Raw genomic sequence first — 16,599 nt, 5'->3', positions numbered from 1 at the left:
ATTTCACAGTCCTCAGACATACAATGTGTTATCAAACTTCTTGATCTTTGTTAATTTAATAGGTTAAAAAGTGAGATATATTTGTAGGCTTATTCTTTTATCTTTTTATGAATTAGTACCCTTTCCACATGTTTAAGAATCTTTCTGGGTGTTATTCGTTTATATCCTTTTGCTCATTTTCTTACTGGGATGCTGTTCTGTTCTCTTACTATTTTACAGAGCTTCATGTGTATTAAGAAAACAACCTTATTGTGATATGACTGGCAAATAAGTGAGAAGTCCTAAAGAGAAATTCAGGGTTACTTTTCAAAGCAAAGGAACTTGGACTAGTTAAAAGGGTAGTGGATAGAAACTTTTTTTTTTTTTTTTTTTTTTTTGTAATTCTTAAAATCATTGTCCTCAGGAAATTGCCTCCTGATTTAGAATTCCTGTTTATTTCACTTGAAAAATAGGCATTTGGATTAGTGAAGACCCTTCAATCTTAGCATGACCTTTCACCCCAGGCCTAGGAAAAAGTTCAAGGAGAACTAGCCCAAGCTTCTAATACAAATTCTGGGTAACTATTTTTACTGATCTATAATTATTGGGTGACTTCCATTAAGAAAAGGCCTAAATCTGTGGTCCTGGTTTTATCATTTATTTTTACCATAAATAACCTTTCTCCTGCTTCTTGCAGTGGAAGAGTCCTCAGGGATTCTTTGCTGCTTGCAATGAAAAGAAAAGCAGGTCAGGTCTGCATCCCAGTTATGTGTTTATGCTGGCCTCTATAGCCACCTGTCTCTCCAGTTTGTGGACTTTTCAACACACATGCTACATGATCATCTTGTGAAAGTGAAGGAAGAAGTGAGAATGTATGGAATCTAGACAGAATAGAAAAAACTTTCTGGTCGTGATTGAAAAACTTGTATTAAACCAAAAGCAACTTACATCAAAAGTAAAATCTGGACAAAAATGCATAAAACAATTATTTGAAGGCACTCAGAGCAACTGACGTAGGCAAGACTTCATGGGCTACAGTCCAAGATAAAAGGAAGAAAAGGGAGGGGAGCTTCACATTCACCATGTGTTTTTCCCTGAGGGTATTTGACCATTTAAGGGTCGGGAAAGTATGAGGAGGTGGAGGTATTTGGGAAAGAAGCCGGGAAAGGAGGAAGAAAGCTTGAGCAGAAAGCAGTAGTTTTACTGAACTGAGAAGGTAGAGAAAGCAGCTGGCATTTGAGAAACAAATCCTGGAGAGGGAGGACCACAGAAACTCCACTAAAAATGGGATGCAGTTTCCCTTCAAGGCATTTTTGAATTTCTAAGCTGTATGTGTACATGGTGAGACTCAAAACAGCTAGCAGAAACTAAAGCTGAGAGCGTAAAGAGCAAAGGAGTTTCCAAGGTGATGGGGTTCAAGAAGTACTGAAATAGGAGGCCAGAATCAGCTGAAGTGGAGGGGGCTTCTAAACACTCCGGATTTGCCCCTGAGGTCTGAGAAAGGCTATGTTCCTGCAGTAAAAACCACCACCTCGGAGTAAAGCTGAATATAGCACAGACCATTTTAAAAACACATGGAGGTGGTGTGTAAATAGAATGAGTGTGATCTGCCTCCACTCCATCTACTGGCTAGAAGAAAACTTAACCTTCCTGACCACACACATTATCTTTATAGTTTTTAAAATACAATGCCCAGCAGTCAATTAAAAACATTGAGGCATGCTAGACGACTGGGCAGATAATCAAGATCTGAAAGAAGAAATAACAGAAACATGCTAAAACAGGTGTTATAGCTTTGGCCAATGAGATGAACAATTAACTGTATAAAACCAGTTTTTTTTTTTAAACCGCAAAATTAAAGAGAAGATTAGTTACACAAGGACTTTTTCATTAACATTTTATGATCCCTAAAATTTCTTCAGAGCTTTTTTCATATCTTTGTTCCTAAGACTATATATCATAGGGTTAAGGAATGGGGTAACAACAGAGTAAAACAGAGTCACAGTCTTCTGCTTTCCAGCTTCATGCTTAGATGTTGGGCTCCCATACATGACTATTACTGCACCATAGAACAGTGAAACCACAGCCAGGTGAGACCCACACGTGGAGAAAGACTTTCTTCTCCCAGCTGCTGAAGGGACCCTCAGCACAGCTCTCAGGACCAGAGCATAGGACCCCACGATGAAGAGAAAGAGCATAAAGACAGGCAGAGGAGTTAAGATATTGAAGACAAGCTCTATCACAGGGGCTTTTTTGCAGGTGAGTGTTAGAAGAAGACCCGGGTCACATAGGAAGTGATCGATAATCCTGGATCCACAGAAGGACATTTGAGAGATGATGATGATAGGAATCAAGAACCAGATGAAACCAAGTACCCAGCAACTGACCACGAGATTGATACAGAGATGTCTGGTCATAATGGTTGGATAGTGTAGAGGCTGGCAGATGGCGAGGTATCGATCAAATGCCATAACTGCCAGGAAGAAGCATTCTGTAGCACCCAAGGAGAAGAAAAAGTAGAACTGGAGGAAGCACCCAGAGAAGGAGATGATCTTTGTGTCAGACAGGAAGTTGGCCAGCATGTTGGGGACTGTGGAGGTGACATACCAGATCTCCAGGAAGGAGAAGTTGGCAAGCAGGATGTACATGGGGGTGTGGAGTCTCTGATCCCAGTGCGCAGCGCAGATGATGGAACCATGGCCCGTGAGGGTCAGGAGGTATACAACGGAGAAGAGCACAAGGAGGAGGATCTGCCCGTCCCTGCGGCAAGGGAAGCCCAGGAGGATGAAGCCAGTGAAGGTTCTGGAGTTGCTGGGGGTGTTGAAGATTTTCATGTGCCTGTGAGCTGTAAAAGCACCAGCAATTACTGGATGCCAGTGAAAGGATAGATGAGAACCCAGATTTATGTTTAAACTATCTCTGGGAATGCAATAAGCACATCTATCAATAGATATCAGTATCTATCTATGTCTGTATCTATATCTGTATCATCTATATTTATATCTATATCTGTATCTATACCTATATCTATCTATATATTTGATTCAGGGTTTTGCTCTTTTGCCCAGGCTAGAGTACAGTGGTACAATCATGGCTTACTGCAGTATTGACCTCCCCACCTCAAGCAATCCTGCCTCAGCCTGCCTGGTAGCTGGGACCACCATGTGGCATGTGCCACCATACCAAGATAATTTTAAAATTATTTGTAGAGAAAGAGTCTTCCTATATTGCACAGGCTGGTCTCAAACTTCTGGAGTCAAATGATCCTCATGCCTGGCCTCCCAAAATGCTGGGATTACAGTCCTGAGCCACCTGTGCCTAGCCAATATTGACTATTTTTGTCTAATCCTGAAACATTGTCCTCTTGGACAATAGTTGTTGGTCTATAAAATACAGTACAAGTCAGTATCAGGGAATAAACACAGACATTTTCTTATTGTGAAATGTATGGAAACATGCACAATACATAAATATGTATCTTAATAAAAGATCATAAACGAAACATCATTGTAACTACCACTGAGATCAAGAAATAGAATATCGTGTCCTAGAATCTCCTCACATGCCCCATCCCCATCACTCTCTGTCCCTCCCTCCCACCTATCATAACACTTTCTTCTTTATGATCATCACTTCCTTGTTTTTCTTTACAATTTACTAACTAAGCATGTACCTCTAAACAATGGCACAGTATAAAGTCTTGCTTGTTTTTGTTCTTTGCATAAATGAAATACTGTTATATTTTTGGATGGTTTGTTGATTCAACAGTAAGTTTTTGAAATTTGTGCTGTTGCATATATCTGTATTCTGATAATTTTTTACTGCCCTGTACTGCTACGTTGTATGATTGGGATAGGGTCTCTCTCTGTCACTCAGGCTGGAGGGCAGTGCATCTTGTCTCACTGCAGCCATCTGGACTTAAGAAATCTTCCCATCTTAGCCTCCTGAATAGCTGGGACCACAGGCATGTGCCACCACTCCCGGCTAATTTTATGGTGTGTGTGTGTGTGTGTGTGTGGTTTGTTTGTTTTTTGGTGGCAACAGGGTTTTGCCATGTTGCGCAGGCTGGTCTTGAACTCCTGAGCTGAAGTGATCTTCCTGCCTCAGCCTCCCACAGTGTTGGGAATTACATTCCTGAGCTACTGCGCCTGACCCAAACCATCACTTATTTAAATATTCTACAACAGGTAAATATTTTGGTTTACTTCTTTTGGGACTATTAGGGATAATGTTACCATGACTGTAATGTATATCTCTCCTGGTTCACATGTACATGGATTTCTATTAGCTGGATCATAGGAGGTGTGTATCTTCATCTGTAGAAAATTAAGCTAAAGTTTTCTATAATTATTGCACTATTTTTCATTACCATTGGCAGTATATTAGAGTTCTCATTGTCAATATCCTTCTCTAACATTAAGGGGTGTATTTACTAGAGTCTTGAGAATGACACATAGACTGCATTTTAACAATTTCTTTTTCTCTTTTGGTAATACTACCCTGGATAATTCTCTTCTTGGAAGTACTTTTTTATTCAGAGTAGTGGTTATAGCAAACTGTTCTTTCGAGAGAGAATATTGCAGAATTGATAAAGAAAACTCTTCCCAAGCGTGGCTTAGGAGAATAGTTCAAGGCATGATGTAATTTATTGACTTTCTAGGAAGTTCATTATCTGTTGAGGTGAATTCTGTTATCCATGTTATTATTTAAACCAGATGTTCTTTACTGTACCTTTGACTTTTCCTATATGCACCTACCAAGGGAAAATTCTTTGAATTGGTTCACTCAACAGAATCTTCCTGAGCATCCAGTTTCAAATAGAATTTTGTCATGGGCTTGAAATCAATTTGAGAAGTTACTTTATCAGAGGTGATTGGGCATTAGAAAAGTGCTTTGTACACAGAAAGCTTTCAATAAATATCCATAAAATGAATGAATAGATAAACTTTCTTATTTCCCAGAAAGGGATCACATCCACACGATACTTGCGGGCAAGGCTGAATCAGATTGCAGGACTGTGGAACAAAAAACCCTTGGGACTATTTGGAATCACTTTTATTTTTTGAGCTAACTCATTTATTCATGCTATTTGGTAATGCAGCCTACCAATTTCAGGAGTAAAACATTCAAATTAATAGTAGGTAGCTGTTGCTTACTTCTGTTAAAATAGTTCCCCAGCCATCAAGGATAGATAGAGCTGAGAGATAGAATCAGGTTTAATTTTGTCTTGTTGAAACAGGTCTTTGATTGTCTGGGTTGGGAATATGAGTCTACAGAGTCAGTTGGTTCCTATTCTAGCTATATAAACAGTGGAACCTGATATTAGTGATCTAATGTTAAGACAGGTTTAGCAGGAGACTTGAAAAGAAGAAAAACATTTACATTTTTTTTTTTTTTTTTTTTTTTCCCAGTCACTGTTTTGGAACACCTCAGGCAGAATGACTTTGGGTGGTTATATTTTTGCCTGATGGCTTTATGTTTTTTTGAGTTAGCAGTCTTAAGCAGACTGTATTGTTACTCACCTTTTGTTACTTATCTCTTCTGTGCAGAAGAAGCTATGATGTTTACCCACCACAAATCCCAGCTGGAGCAAAGAAAAAAAAAAAAAAAGAAAAGAAAAAACACCTAGTTGATTCACCCTGCATTGGCTGTAGAGGGCACTGTGAACATGGGCACAACATTGGTTTTTTTTTTTTTTTTTTTTTTTTTTTTACCCAGGCTGCTTGGATCAAGTTAATTAACAACAAAAACTGCTTTAAAAAATCTGTTTACTTGTTAAATTAGTCAACCCCCGAAAGTGGGGTGAAGATAGACTATGACCGAATGAGCCAAACTGTGTCACATCCAGTGTGATGCGAAGGCATTTCTCTGATGTTTTAATGTTCCCCGAAACTTCCCTGCAGTAGAAGTCTGGGCAGCTAGCTTGGTTGGCCCGCTCCTCAGCCAGCACAGAGATGTCTCATCACAACACAGGTTTCTTCTCTTGTTTTGCACAGGTTCGGTGATGGGGCTGCCATGTCTGTAATGTTGGGTAATCTGCTTCCAGAAAATACTTTAAAAAGTCAGGATAAGATAATTTTCCAGATTGGGACAAGTGGTAGGCAGCTGTACAAGATAGAAAAAATCCTGGATTTAGGGTCAAGAGTTTTCTTTACTCGTCATAGGAAATTAATACTCTCTTAGTTTCCTTAACTATAAAACGGGCATAATTATGTCTTCCTTAAGAGCTGTTGTAAAGATTACTGTATGAGATGGAGTACCTTGACCAGTGCCTGATCAGTAAGAGCTTAAGAAATATTGGTTGTATGTGTGTTGTGGTGAATTCAAAGAGAGGTGTGGGTGGAGGCTATTAGATTCTGCAACTATACTAAGACTTTTCTATTCTTCTAAACACTGTATCATTTTTTTTTTTTACCTGTAGTAGCAAAGAAAGTCCCAAACTGAAGGTTCTCAGATGTATCTTTTTTATTTTCTTAGAGAGAAGTGGTAGTCTTTTTGGTAATAATTAGAGAGCAGAAAAAGGGTGGAAACTGTGATAAGGATTGCGATTTTTGTTTGCTGAAGGATGGAGGAGTGTAAGTAGAGCCTCCCAGGAAGTAAGTTAGCTTGTATATTCTGATCCTGGAGGATACATTTACTGCTTTGAAAAGGAGAAGAGTGTCAAGAGACTGTTCTGTGCTTGTTACTTACTTCCCTTGGGGCATTCCTTAATTTCTGTTTATTTTTTCTAAGAAAACTGAAATCGTGTCTTTGTCTTGCTTCAAACCTCTCACAGGTGGAACTAAATATTAATCAATGGACTGATTAATCAATCAACCAATAACATGTCTCTAAGTCTCTAACTGTGTCTACCATGTGGCCAGTGAAAAAAATCTTACAGGCTCGAAGGTAGAAAAACAGCCCCAGACATCCATAACTTATTTGATATTATAGCAAACCTCTAAGATTTTCAAGCTGGTCTGATACTCATAGCTATTTTCTTGTTGGACATAATCGATCGGAACACAGCCTCAGTTAATATCTCTCTGAGACAGTAATAAAATGAGACAAAACAAGACCACTTCATTGTTTTGTCTAAGCATAGACAAAAGCAAAGTTACTGCTATCCATAAAATATCAGACATTCTCTGTAAAACGAGTGACTGTTATCTTTCAGGAAAAAGGGAAATGAGAAGCTTTATACTCTTTCTTCTCTGCTTTCTCTATAGATTAGATTTGTTAAAATACCTAGTCATACAAATATTGAATGCATGTGGGGCTTAAAACATAGCTGATGGGTTGATAGGCACAACAAATCATCATGGCACATGTATATCTAGGTAACAAACCTGCACATTCTGCACATGTATTCCGGAACTTAAAGTGAAAAACAAACCAACAAAAACCCTAGTCATAGAATTGCCCTTGCTTTCTGACAACATCCAGTTGGAGCGAACCACTACTTCCTTAGGCCCTCCCCGAAATCACCCAATCATAGCACAAATCCTGTAATAGGTTCTTTCTACTATCTTCATACTGCAACATCTCAGGGTTCTCCCGTGAAATATGCTATTGTTTGCTATACTGAGCGATGAATGCAACTTGCTCATCAGCTATTCCTGAGATTTAGTCAGTGCCTGACTAAATGGTATTGACAAACCTAACATAGAATAAGGTGGCTGTGAAGCAGAAAGTCTTTCCCTGAGACTTCGAATTCTCTGTAAGAAGACAGCTACGTACAGCGACATTTTCCAAGTCCAAGGATGTTTCTAGCTATAGTCAGTCAAACCAGAATGCTCTTTGACCAGATGTAACTGGAGCACGGTGCTGAGATTTCCTTGTCCTTGCCAGAGGAGCAGATCATTTCACACAACTGATGTCTTATCTCTGCATTCTCCCTACTATGGTAGAAGTTTTCATTTAAAACACTGATGAATTTAGCTCACTTTCCTGTTTCCGTTTATATTTCGAAATATTTCAAAGTCTTCAGCCTGGCAAATATGGCACTCCACAGTGAAGCCTTCTTCACTTTCTGTCCCACTTCCCTGACTTTCTTGCAGATGTCTCTGACATGTTGGTAGAGCCAAACCACCCAAGCACACAGTGGGAGCTCCAACAACATGTGTTGGAGTAATTTTACCCTCCAGAAAACGTCAAAGAGTAGTTAGTCCATTGGGCTTCTGTGAGAAAATAACATAAACTGGTTAGCTTGTAACAACAGAAATTGACTTCTCAGTTCTCGAGGCTGGAAAGTCTAAGATCAAGGTGCCAGCAAATTTACTCTGGGGAGGGCCTGCTTCCTGGTTAATAAATGGTGCCATCTTGCTGTGTTCTTGCATACTTGGTGGAAGGGCAAGGAGTTTCTTGGGTTTCTTTTATGAGGTCACTAATGCCATTCCTGAAGGGGCTGTCCTCATGACTTAGTCACTTCCCAAATACTCCACCTCCTAATACCATCACTTTGGGGGTGAGAATTTCAGTGTATGACTTTTAGAGGAACATAAACATTCAGTACATCGCAAGCACCATTATGATATACATGTCTTGCAGTGGGAAGGTCAAGCCCTGTGGGGAAAGTGACCTGAAAAAGTAGATGAGGAGGTTGATCATTTTAACAGTGTTCAGGGATATCTGTATTAATTTGTCTGTTTTACGTTCTGTTTATATTTCTTTTCCATTTTGGAGATTGATCTGAGAATATCTATATATCTATCTTTATTTTTATCAAGAAAATTTCTATTTCCATAGGTTTTTGGGGGAACAGATGGTGAGTTAGTTACATGAGTAAGTTCTTTAGTGATGATTGGTGAGATTTTGGTGCACCCCTCACCTCAGCAGTATACCCGGAGCCCAATTTGTAGTATTTTATCCCTTATCCCCTTCCAACTCTTTCCCTTAGGAGTTCCCAGAGTCCATCGTATCATTCTTATGCTTTTGCATAGCTTAGCTCCCACTTATGAGTGAGAACACAGGATGTTTGGTTTTCTATTCCTGAGTTACTTCACTTAGAATGATAGTCTCTAATCCCATCTGGGTTGCTGTGAATGCCATTAATTAATTCCTTTTTTATGGCTGAGTAGTATTCCATGACATGTATCTCTCTCAGTTTCTTTATCCACTCATTGATTGATGGGCATTTGGGCTGGTTCCACATTTTTGCAATTGCTAATTGTGCTGCTATAAACATGCAGATGCAAGGATCCTCTGGCTAGATACTCAGGAGTCGGATTACTGGATTAAATGTAGTTCTACTTTTAGTTCTTTAAGGAATTGCCGCACCGTTTTCTGTGTGGTTGTACTAGTTTACATTCCCACCAGCAGTGTAGAAGTGTTCCCTTTTTACTGCATCCATGCTAACATCTGTTATTTTTTGATTTTTTGATTATGACAGTTCTTGCAGGAGTCAAGTGGTATTGCATCGTGGTTTTGATTTGCATTTCCCTGATCATTAATGATGTTGAGCATTTTCTCATATGTTTGTTGGCCATTTGTATCTTCTTTTGAAAATCGTCTATTCATGGCCTTAGCCTACTTTTTGATGGGATTGTTTTTTCTTGCTGATTTGTTTGAGTTTGTATTAGATTATGGATATTAGTACTTTGTTGAATGTACAGATTGTGCAGATTTTCTTTCACTCTGTGGGTTGTCTCTTGACTCTGCTGATTGTTCCTTTTGCTGTGCAAAAGCTCTTTAGTTTAATTAAGTGCCATGTATTTATCTTTGTTTGTATTGCATTTGCTTTTGGGTTCCTGGTCATGAAATCCTTGCCTAAGCCAGTATCTAGAAGGACTTTTCTGATGTTATTTTCTAGAATTTTTATGGTTTTTTGGTCCTTGATTCATCTTGAGTTGATTTTTTTGTAAGGTGAGAGATGAGGATCCAGCTTCATTCTCCTACACATGGCTAGCAAATTATCACGGCACCATTTGTTGAATAGGGCATCCTTTCCCTACTTAATGTTTTTGTTTGCTTTGTCAAAGATCAGTTGGCTGTAAATATTTGGATTTATTTCTGGGTTCTCTATTCTGTTCCATTGGTCTATGTGCCTATTTTTATACCAGTACCATGCTGTTTTGGTGACTATGGCCTTAAAGTGTAGTTTGAAATCACATAATGTGATGCCTCCAGATTTGTTCTTTTTTCTTAGACTCGCTCTGGCTATGCAGGCTCTTTTTTGGTTTCATATGAATTTTATGATTGTTTTATCTAGTTCTATGAAGAATGAAGGTGGTATTTTGATGGGAATTGAATTGACTTTGTAGAATGCTTTTCGCAGTATGGTAATTTTCACAATATTGATTCTACCCATTCATGATCATGGGATGTGTTTCCATGTGTTTATGTTGTCTATGATTTCTTTCAATAGTGTTCTGTACTTTTTCTTAGACAGGAACACGCCTTTGTTTTCTACCTCCTTGGTTAGGTATATTCCTAAGTGTTTTGTGTGTGTGTGTGTGTGTGTGTGTGTGTGTGTGTGCATGTGCATGTGTGTGTGTGCATGTGCTTGTGTTTGTGTGTGTGTGCAGCTATTGTAAAAGGGATTGAGTTCTTGATTTGATTATCAGCTTGGTCACTGTTGGGGTATAGCAGGGCTACTGATTTGTGTACATTGGTGTTGTATCCTGAAACTTTGCTGAAATCCATTTATCAGTTCTAGGAGCTTTTTGAAGGGGACTTTCGGGTTTTCCAGGTATACAGCCGTATCACCAGCAGAGTGCTCGACCTCCTCTTTACTGATTTGGATGCTCTTTATTTCTTTCTCTTGTCTGCTTGTTCCAGCTAGGAATTCCAGTACTATGTTGAATAGATGGGGTGACAATGGGCATCCTTGTCTTGTTCCAGTTCTCAGAGGGATGCTTTCAACTTTTCCCCATTCACTATTACGTTGGCTGTGGGTTTGTCATAAGTGGCTTTTATTACATTGAGGTATGTTCCTTGTATGCTGATTTTGCTAAGAGTTTTGATCATGAGGACATGCTGGATTTTACTGAATGCTTTTTCTGAGTCTATTGAGATGGTATGTGATTTTTGTTTTGAATTCTCTTTATGTGGTGTATCACATTTATTTACTTGCATGTGTTCAATCATCCCTTCATCCCTGGTATGAAATCCACTTGATCATAGCGGAGTATCTTTTTGATAAGCTGTTGGATTCGGTTAGCTAGTATTTTGGTAAGGATTTTTGCATCTATGTTCATCAGCAGTGTTGGCCTGCAGTTCTCTTTTTTTGTGATGTTATTTCTTGGTTTTGGTATTAGAGGGATACCCAGAATAGGTGAATCCACAGAGACAGAAAGTAGATTAGTGGTTTCTGGGGAGGGACTGCTAATGGGTTTGGAATTTTTTTTTTTGGTGGGGAGTGGGTGGTGAAATTTTTTCTAGTTTATTGTGGTAGTAGTTGCACAACTTTGTGAATGAACTAGAAACACTGACTTGTATACTGTAAAAAGAAGTGTATGGTATATGAACTATATTTCAATCAAACTGTTACAAAACAAGAAAGGTTAAAGAAGTTTATTTCTATTATGGATTGTAATCTCCCTGAGGGAAGGAAGGAAATTTTGGTAATCTGTGTTAATCCAAAGGCTAGTGTAATGCTGGGAGTTTTTCTCAGAAATATTTTAAATGAATGATTGCATAAGTTGCTGTAAATACTTTTCTTTATACTCTCAATTCTTTTTACTATGTGTAATCTTCCAAATACAAGAATGTAAAAAACATTTAAAAGAGATACCTATTTTGGACACAACATTTTTTAGCAAAGTGATGAATACTATAGTTGGGTTATACTATGTCTTATTGTGGCAAGACAGGTTTCACTAATGCAGGCCTCTATCACAACTGTTTCAGTACTGACTGAGGGGTAAAGTTAAATATTAGAGCTAAAAAGGCCATTGCCCTTATACAAGGGCTGGAATGTAACAAAAACCCATCAAGAGTTTTGGCTAGGCCTTTCTTGGGCCTGACAAAATAACTACCGAATTCTTAACAGGACCTACTTAGGATTAAACAAGTTTTATTGGGGGTGTGAAGAAACTGTCCAAGCCTCCACACACAAGTTTATTGGATTCCTGAAGGAACTCCCCAAACCCCAGTGATTTAGCAAGAGACAAAGGGTAATCATCTCAGCACCTGGACCCATTTAGATTAAGTAAACTTGCTGAGGCTCTAGAGCAGGCGTCCCCAAACATTTTACACAGGGGGTCAGTTCACTGTCCCTCAGACCGTTGGAGGGCCGCCACATACTGTGCTCCTCTCACTGACCACCAATGAAAGAGGTACCCCTTCCTAAAGTATGGCGGCGGGGGGTGGGGGGGCAGATAAATGGCCTCAGGGGGCCTCATGCGGCCCGCGGGCTGTAGTTTGGGGACGCCTGCTCTAGAGGAAGGTCTTCAGGACTCAGACCTTAGTTATAGATTAAAAGAAGTTAATCACATTGTTCAACACCTGTCTATGAGTGAGAACAATGTGATTAACTTATTTTAATCTATAACTAAGGTCTGAGCCCTGAAGACCTTCTTCTAGAGCCTCAGGAGGGGAGCACTACACACTGGGATCTGTTGGGGGGAAATAGGGGAGGGACAGCGGGGGTTGGGGAGTTGGGGAGAGATAGCATGGGGAGAAATGCCAGATATAGGTGATGGGGAAGAAGGCAGCAAATCACACTGCCACGAGTGTATCTCTGCAACAATCTTGCATGTTCTTCACATGTACCCCAAAACCTAAAATGCAATTAAAAAAAGTCTATTCTACTTCAAATTCATTAAAAAAAAGAAGTTAATCACTTATGTCTTTAGATGAATGCACACTTACCTGTAGACATATAGCTTAGAAGGTATATACGCCCTGAAAAACTTTGTAATTTTGAGTTGGTCTGGTGATAATTTCCGGACTACCTCCTTGTAACCAGTTACAGAAATAAAAACTCTCTTCCTCCCCAGTTCATCTGCATTTTGTTATTGGGCTGTGAAAAATAGCAGCCCGACCCTCAGTTGGGTCCAGGAACATTATTGAGATCTAATGTGGTTGATTTGTACCAGGGTGGCTTTTGAAAAGAAAAAAAATGTAGAAATGGACTTATCCTGGGTTATTGTAGAGTGTGGGAATTTCTAAATTCCAGTGCAATGGTTCTTAACCCTCTGTTTGTTACAATCTCCTGAGGGAACTTTTCAAAATACTTGTACTTTGGCTTCAACCCTAATTCTGAATCAGTAGGTTGAGAACTACTGTTCAAATGAAGGTAGGTATCAACAGAAAGTCATACATGTGGTTGTTATTACTGTGACTCTTTCAGAGAATTTCTTATAGATGAATGCTTCTTAAACTTTAATGTGCAAATAAATACACTGGGGATGTCCTCAAAACACAGATTCTGATTCAATAGAACTAGGACAGAGTCCTTAGATCCTGCCTTCTAGAAAGCTCTCCAGTGACACCCAGCTGATGATCAAAGACCACACTTTCAGTAGCAAGGATTGTGGGATATATTTTAAAATATATAGGAGTGGAAGCATGGTTAAGAATAAGAAGATAAAATAACACAACTTACATCAGACAAAGGGATTGATGAAGGAAGGAGATGATTTCTTGGACATTCACTTTCATCTGGTTAAACTTTTCCATTGGTTTAATTATCAGGCTTATCCTACCAGTCAAGGTTCACCTCACTTTCTTATATGAAAGTTCTTTAGGCCAAAATAGACAAATGGGACCTAATCAAACTCCACAGCTTCTGCACGGCAAAAGAAACAGTCAGTAGAGTGAATCGGCAACCAACAGAATGGGAAAAAATTTTTGCAGTCTACCCATCTGACAAGGGGCTGATATCCAGAATCTACAAAGAACTAAAACAGATCTACAAGAAAAAAACAAACAAGCCCATTCAAAAATGGGCAAAGGATATGAACAGATACTTTACAAAAGAAGACATACAGGAGGCCAACAAACATATGAAAAAATGCTCATCATCACTGGTCACTAGAGAAATGCAAATCAAAACCACATTGAGATACCATCTCACACCAGTTAGAATGGCGATCATTAAAAAATCTGGAAACAACAGATGCTGGAGAGGATGTGGAGAAATAGGAACACTTTTACACTGTTGGTGGGAATGTAAATTAATTCAACCATTGTGGAAGACAGTGTGGCGATTCCTCAAGGACCTAAAAATAGAAATCCCATTTGACCCAGCAATCCCATTACTGGGTATGTATCCTAAGGATTACAAATCATTCTACTATAAGGACACATGCACACGAATGTTCATAGCAGCACTGTTTACAATAGCAAAGACCTAGAACCAACCCAAATGCCCAACAATGATAGACTGGATAGGGAAAATGTGGTACATATACACCATGGAATATTACGCAGCCATCAAAAATGATGAGTTCACGTCCTTTGTAGGGACATGGATGAACCTGGAAACCATTATTCTCAGCAAACTGACACAAGAGCAGAAAATCAAACACCGCATATTCTCACTCATAGGTGGGTGTTGAACAATGCGAACACATGGACACAGGGAGGGGAGCACTACACACTGGGGTCCATTGTGGGGGAAATGGGGGAGGGACGGGGGAGTGGGGAGGTGGGAAGAGATAGCATGGGGAGAAATGACAGATACAGGCAAGGGGACGGAAGGCAGAAAACCACACTGCCATGTGTGTGCCTATGCAACAATCTTGCATGTTCTTCACATGTACCCCAAAACCTAAAATGCAGTAAAAAAAATAATAAAAAGAAAGAAAGTTCTTTTCATTTCATGTATAAGACATATAAAACATAGACTGTTACAGAGTTTGTATGGCTTTTTTAGATATTGTCTGATCATGAAAAATGATAGAAACTAATGAGGAAATATGAAGAAATACCTTTGTTTTATTTAAATTGATATTACTGACATGCATGCTAGGTACTGTTTTGGGTTCTGGAATTACAGAAATTAATAAAACATAGTTCCTGCTCTCAAGGAACTGAATATCGAATCAGGATGGGAGATATGTGAGGACACATTTGTAAATAGCTAAGTAAAATACAAAAAAGAATGAAGTACATGTTAAATAGAAATGCAAGTAATATGCTGTGGAAGAAGCAATTAATTCTGCCCGGGGAAAAGTTTCATTGATAACATGGCATTTAGGATTTTGAAATGTCTCCTTTGAAAAGTTCACATCTACTTGCCAGTTTCTCAGCTCTTTACTGCTAGGGGGCTCACAGTCTGAACTTACTTGGCAATAACTCACTAACATTACAGAGCAATTTTAGGAGTTTCCTAGAACTTTCTTCAAGGCATCCTTCATTTCTTTATTCCGGAGGCTGTAGATCATGGGGTTGAACAAAGGGGTCAAAACTGAGTAGAACAAAGTTGTAAACTTCTGCGTGCTTTCTGCTTGTCCTGACCCTGGGCTCACATATGTCATCATGACTGAGCCATAAAATAAAAACACGACAGTCAGGTGTGAGGAGCAGGTGGAGAGCGCCTTCTTCTGGCCAGCAGCAGAGGGTACCTCCATCACAGCCCTCAGCACCAGGGTATAGGAGCCAATAATGTAGAAAAAGGTTGCAAAGATGAGGAGGGAACTCATGGTGCCACATATGAGAACAGTCCCTGGGATTGGGACACAGGCTGATGCCAGGGCCAGCAAGGGACTGAGGTCACATAGAAAGTCATCAATCACGTTTGGGCCACAAAATGGCAGCTGGGTGATGCGTATAACTGGGATCAGAAACCAGATAAAACCATACACCCAGCAAAAGATGATCAGGCTGCTACAAAACTTAGTAGTCATGACAGTAGAATAGTGTAGGGGGCGGCAGATTGCCAGGAACCGGTCATAGGCCATGATGGAAAGAAATAAGCATTCAGTTGTGCCCAGGGAGAAGAAGAAGTACAACTGGAGGAAGCATCGAGCAAAGGAAATGGTTTTGTTTTTGGAGAGCAAGTTGGCCAGCATGTTGGGCACATCAGAGTTGACATAGCATATCTCCAGGAAGGAGAAGTTGGCCAGCAGAATGTACATGGGGGTGTGGAGCTGGTGGTCCCAGCGCACTGCACACATGATAGCCAGGTTTCCCAGGAGAGTCAGGATATAAGTCACAAAGAATGTGAAAAAGAGGAAAACCTGTATTTCCCAGCGGCCAGAAAAGCCCAAGAGGATGAAGTCACTCATGGTGTGGGAGATATTTCTGGCTTCTGAGGTCATTTTCTGTCGTCCTGTGTGGATTAGAGCACAAATTACATATTCAAAAGGAATTATTCCTCCCAATCCCTCCCCAGAAGAGCAGGCACAACTTCCTGGTCATAGGGAAGGGGATACAGACTAGACCAGTGATTTCTACTTCTTTTTTGATCAGATACCCCAACAGTATAGTTATTGAGTACACTCTTCTCTACATGACTTTTTACTCATACTCACTTAAAAGCTGTGTACAAACTACCATCCATTAACATGGTAAAAATTGGTGACGTTTTGAAAAAGTTTTCTTGTAATTAAAATAGAAGTATAAATTCAAAATTTCCTTTCTGCATTCTCATTGGGTTGTCTGGTGTAGCGAGCTTTGGAGAACGTGATGGACGACATCGATAGGTGGCAGGATAAGCCTAAACTGAGATGTCAGGGTTGGTATGGGTAATTC

The 16,599-nt window shown here is 39.6% G+C and overlaps 2 protein-coding genes across 2 annotated transcripts; both read right to left on the bottom strand.

Annotated features, from left to right (window-relative positions):
- Window positions 1–1,886: 1,886 nt before the first annotated feature.
- Window positions 1,887–2,813, bottom strand: LOC120361328 (olfactory receptor 11G2). The gene has a single exon (XM_039462766.1). The coding sequence runs from the start codon at window positions 2,811–2,813 to the stop codon at window positions 1,887–1,889; it is 927 nt and encodes a 308-aa protein (XP_039318700.1).
- A 12,411-nt stretch (window positions 2,814–15,224) lies between these two features.
- Window positions 15,225–16,166, bottom strand: LOC101042509 (olfactory receptor 11H6-like). Its single transcript, XM_003935823.3, has one exon. The coding sequence runs from the start codon at window positions 16,164–16,166 to the stop codon at window positions 15,225–15,227; it is 942 nt and encodes a 313-aa protein (XP_003935872.3).
- Between the last annotated feature and the right edge of the window lie 433 nt (window positions 16,167–16,599).

This window comes from Saimiri boliviensis, chromosome 2 (genome assembly GCF_048565385.1).
Source record: "Saimiri boliviensis isolate mSaiBol1 chromosome 2, mSaiBol1.pri, whole genome shotgun sequence".
NCBI classification, from domain to species: domain Eukaryota; kingdom Metazoa; phylum Chordata; class Mammalia; order Primates; family Cebidae; genus Saimiri; species Saimiri boliviensis.
This window is presented reverse-complemented; position numbering and strand designations above follow the sequence as displayed.

Excerpts from the sequence above, each read along its gene's own strand:
- LOC120361328 (XM_039462766.1), bottom strand. The coding sequence starts at position 2,813 with ATGAAAATCTTCAACACCCCCAGCAACTCCAGAACCTTCACTGGCTTC.
- LOC101042509 (XM_003935823.3), bottom strand. The coding sequence starts at position 16,166 with ATGACCTCAGAAGCCAGAAATATCTCCCACACCATGAGTGACTTCATC.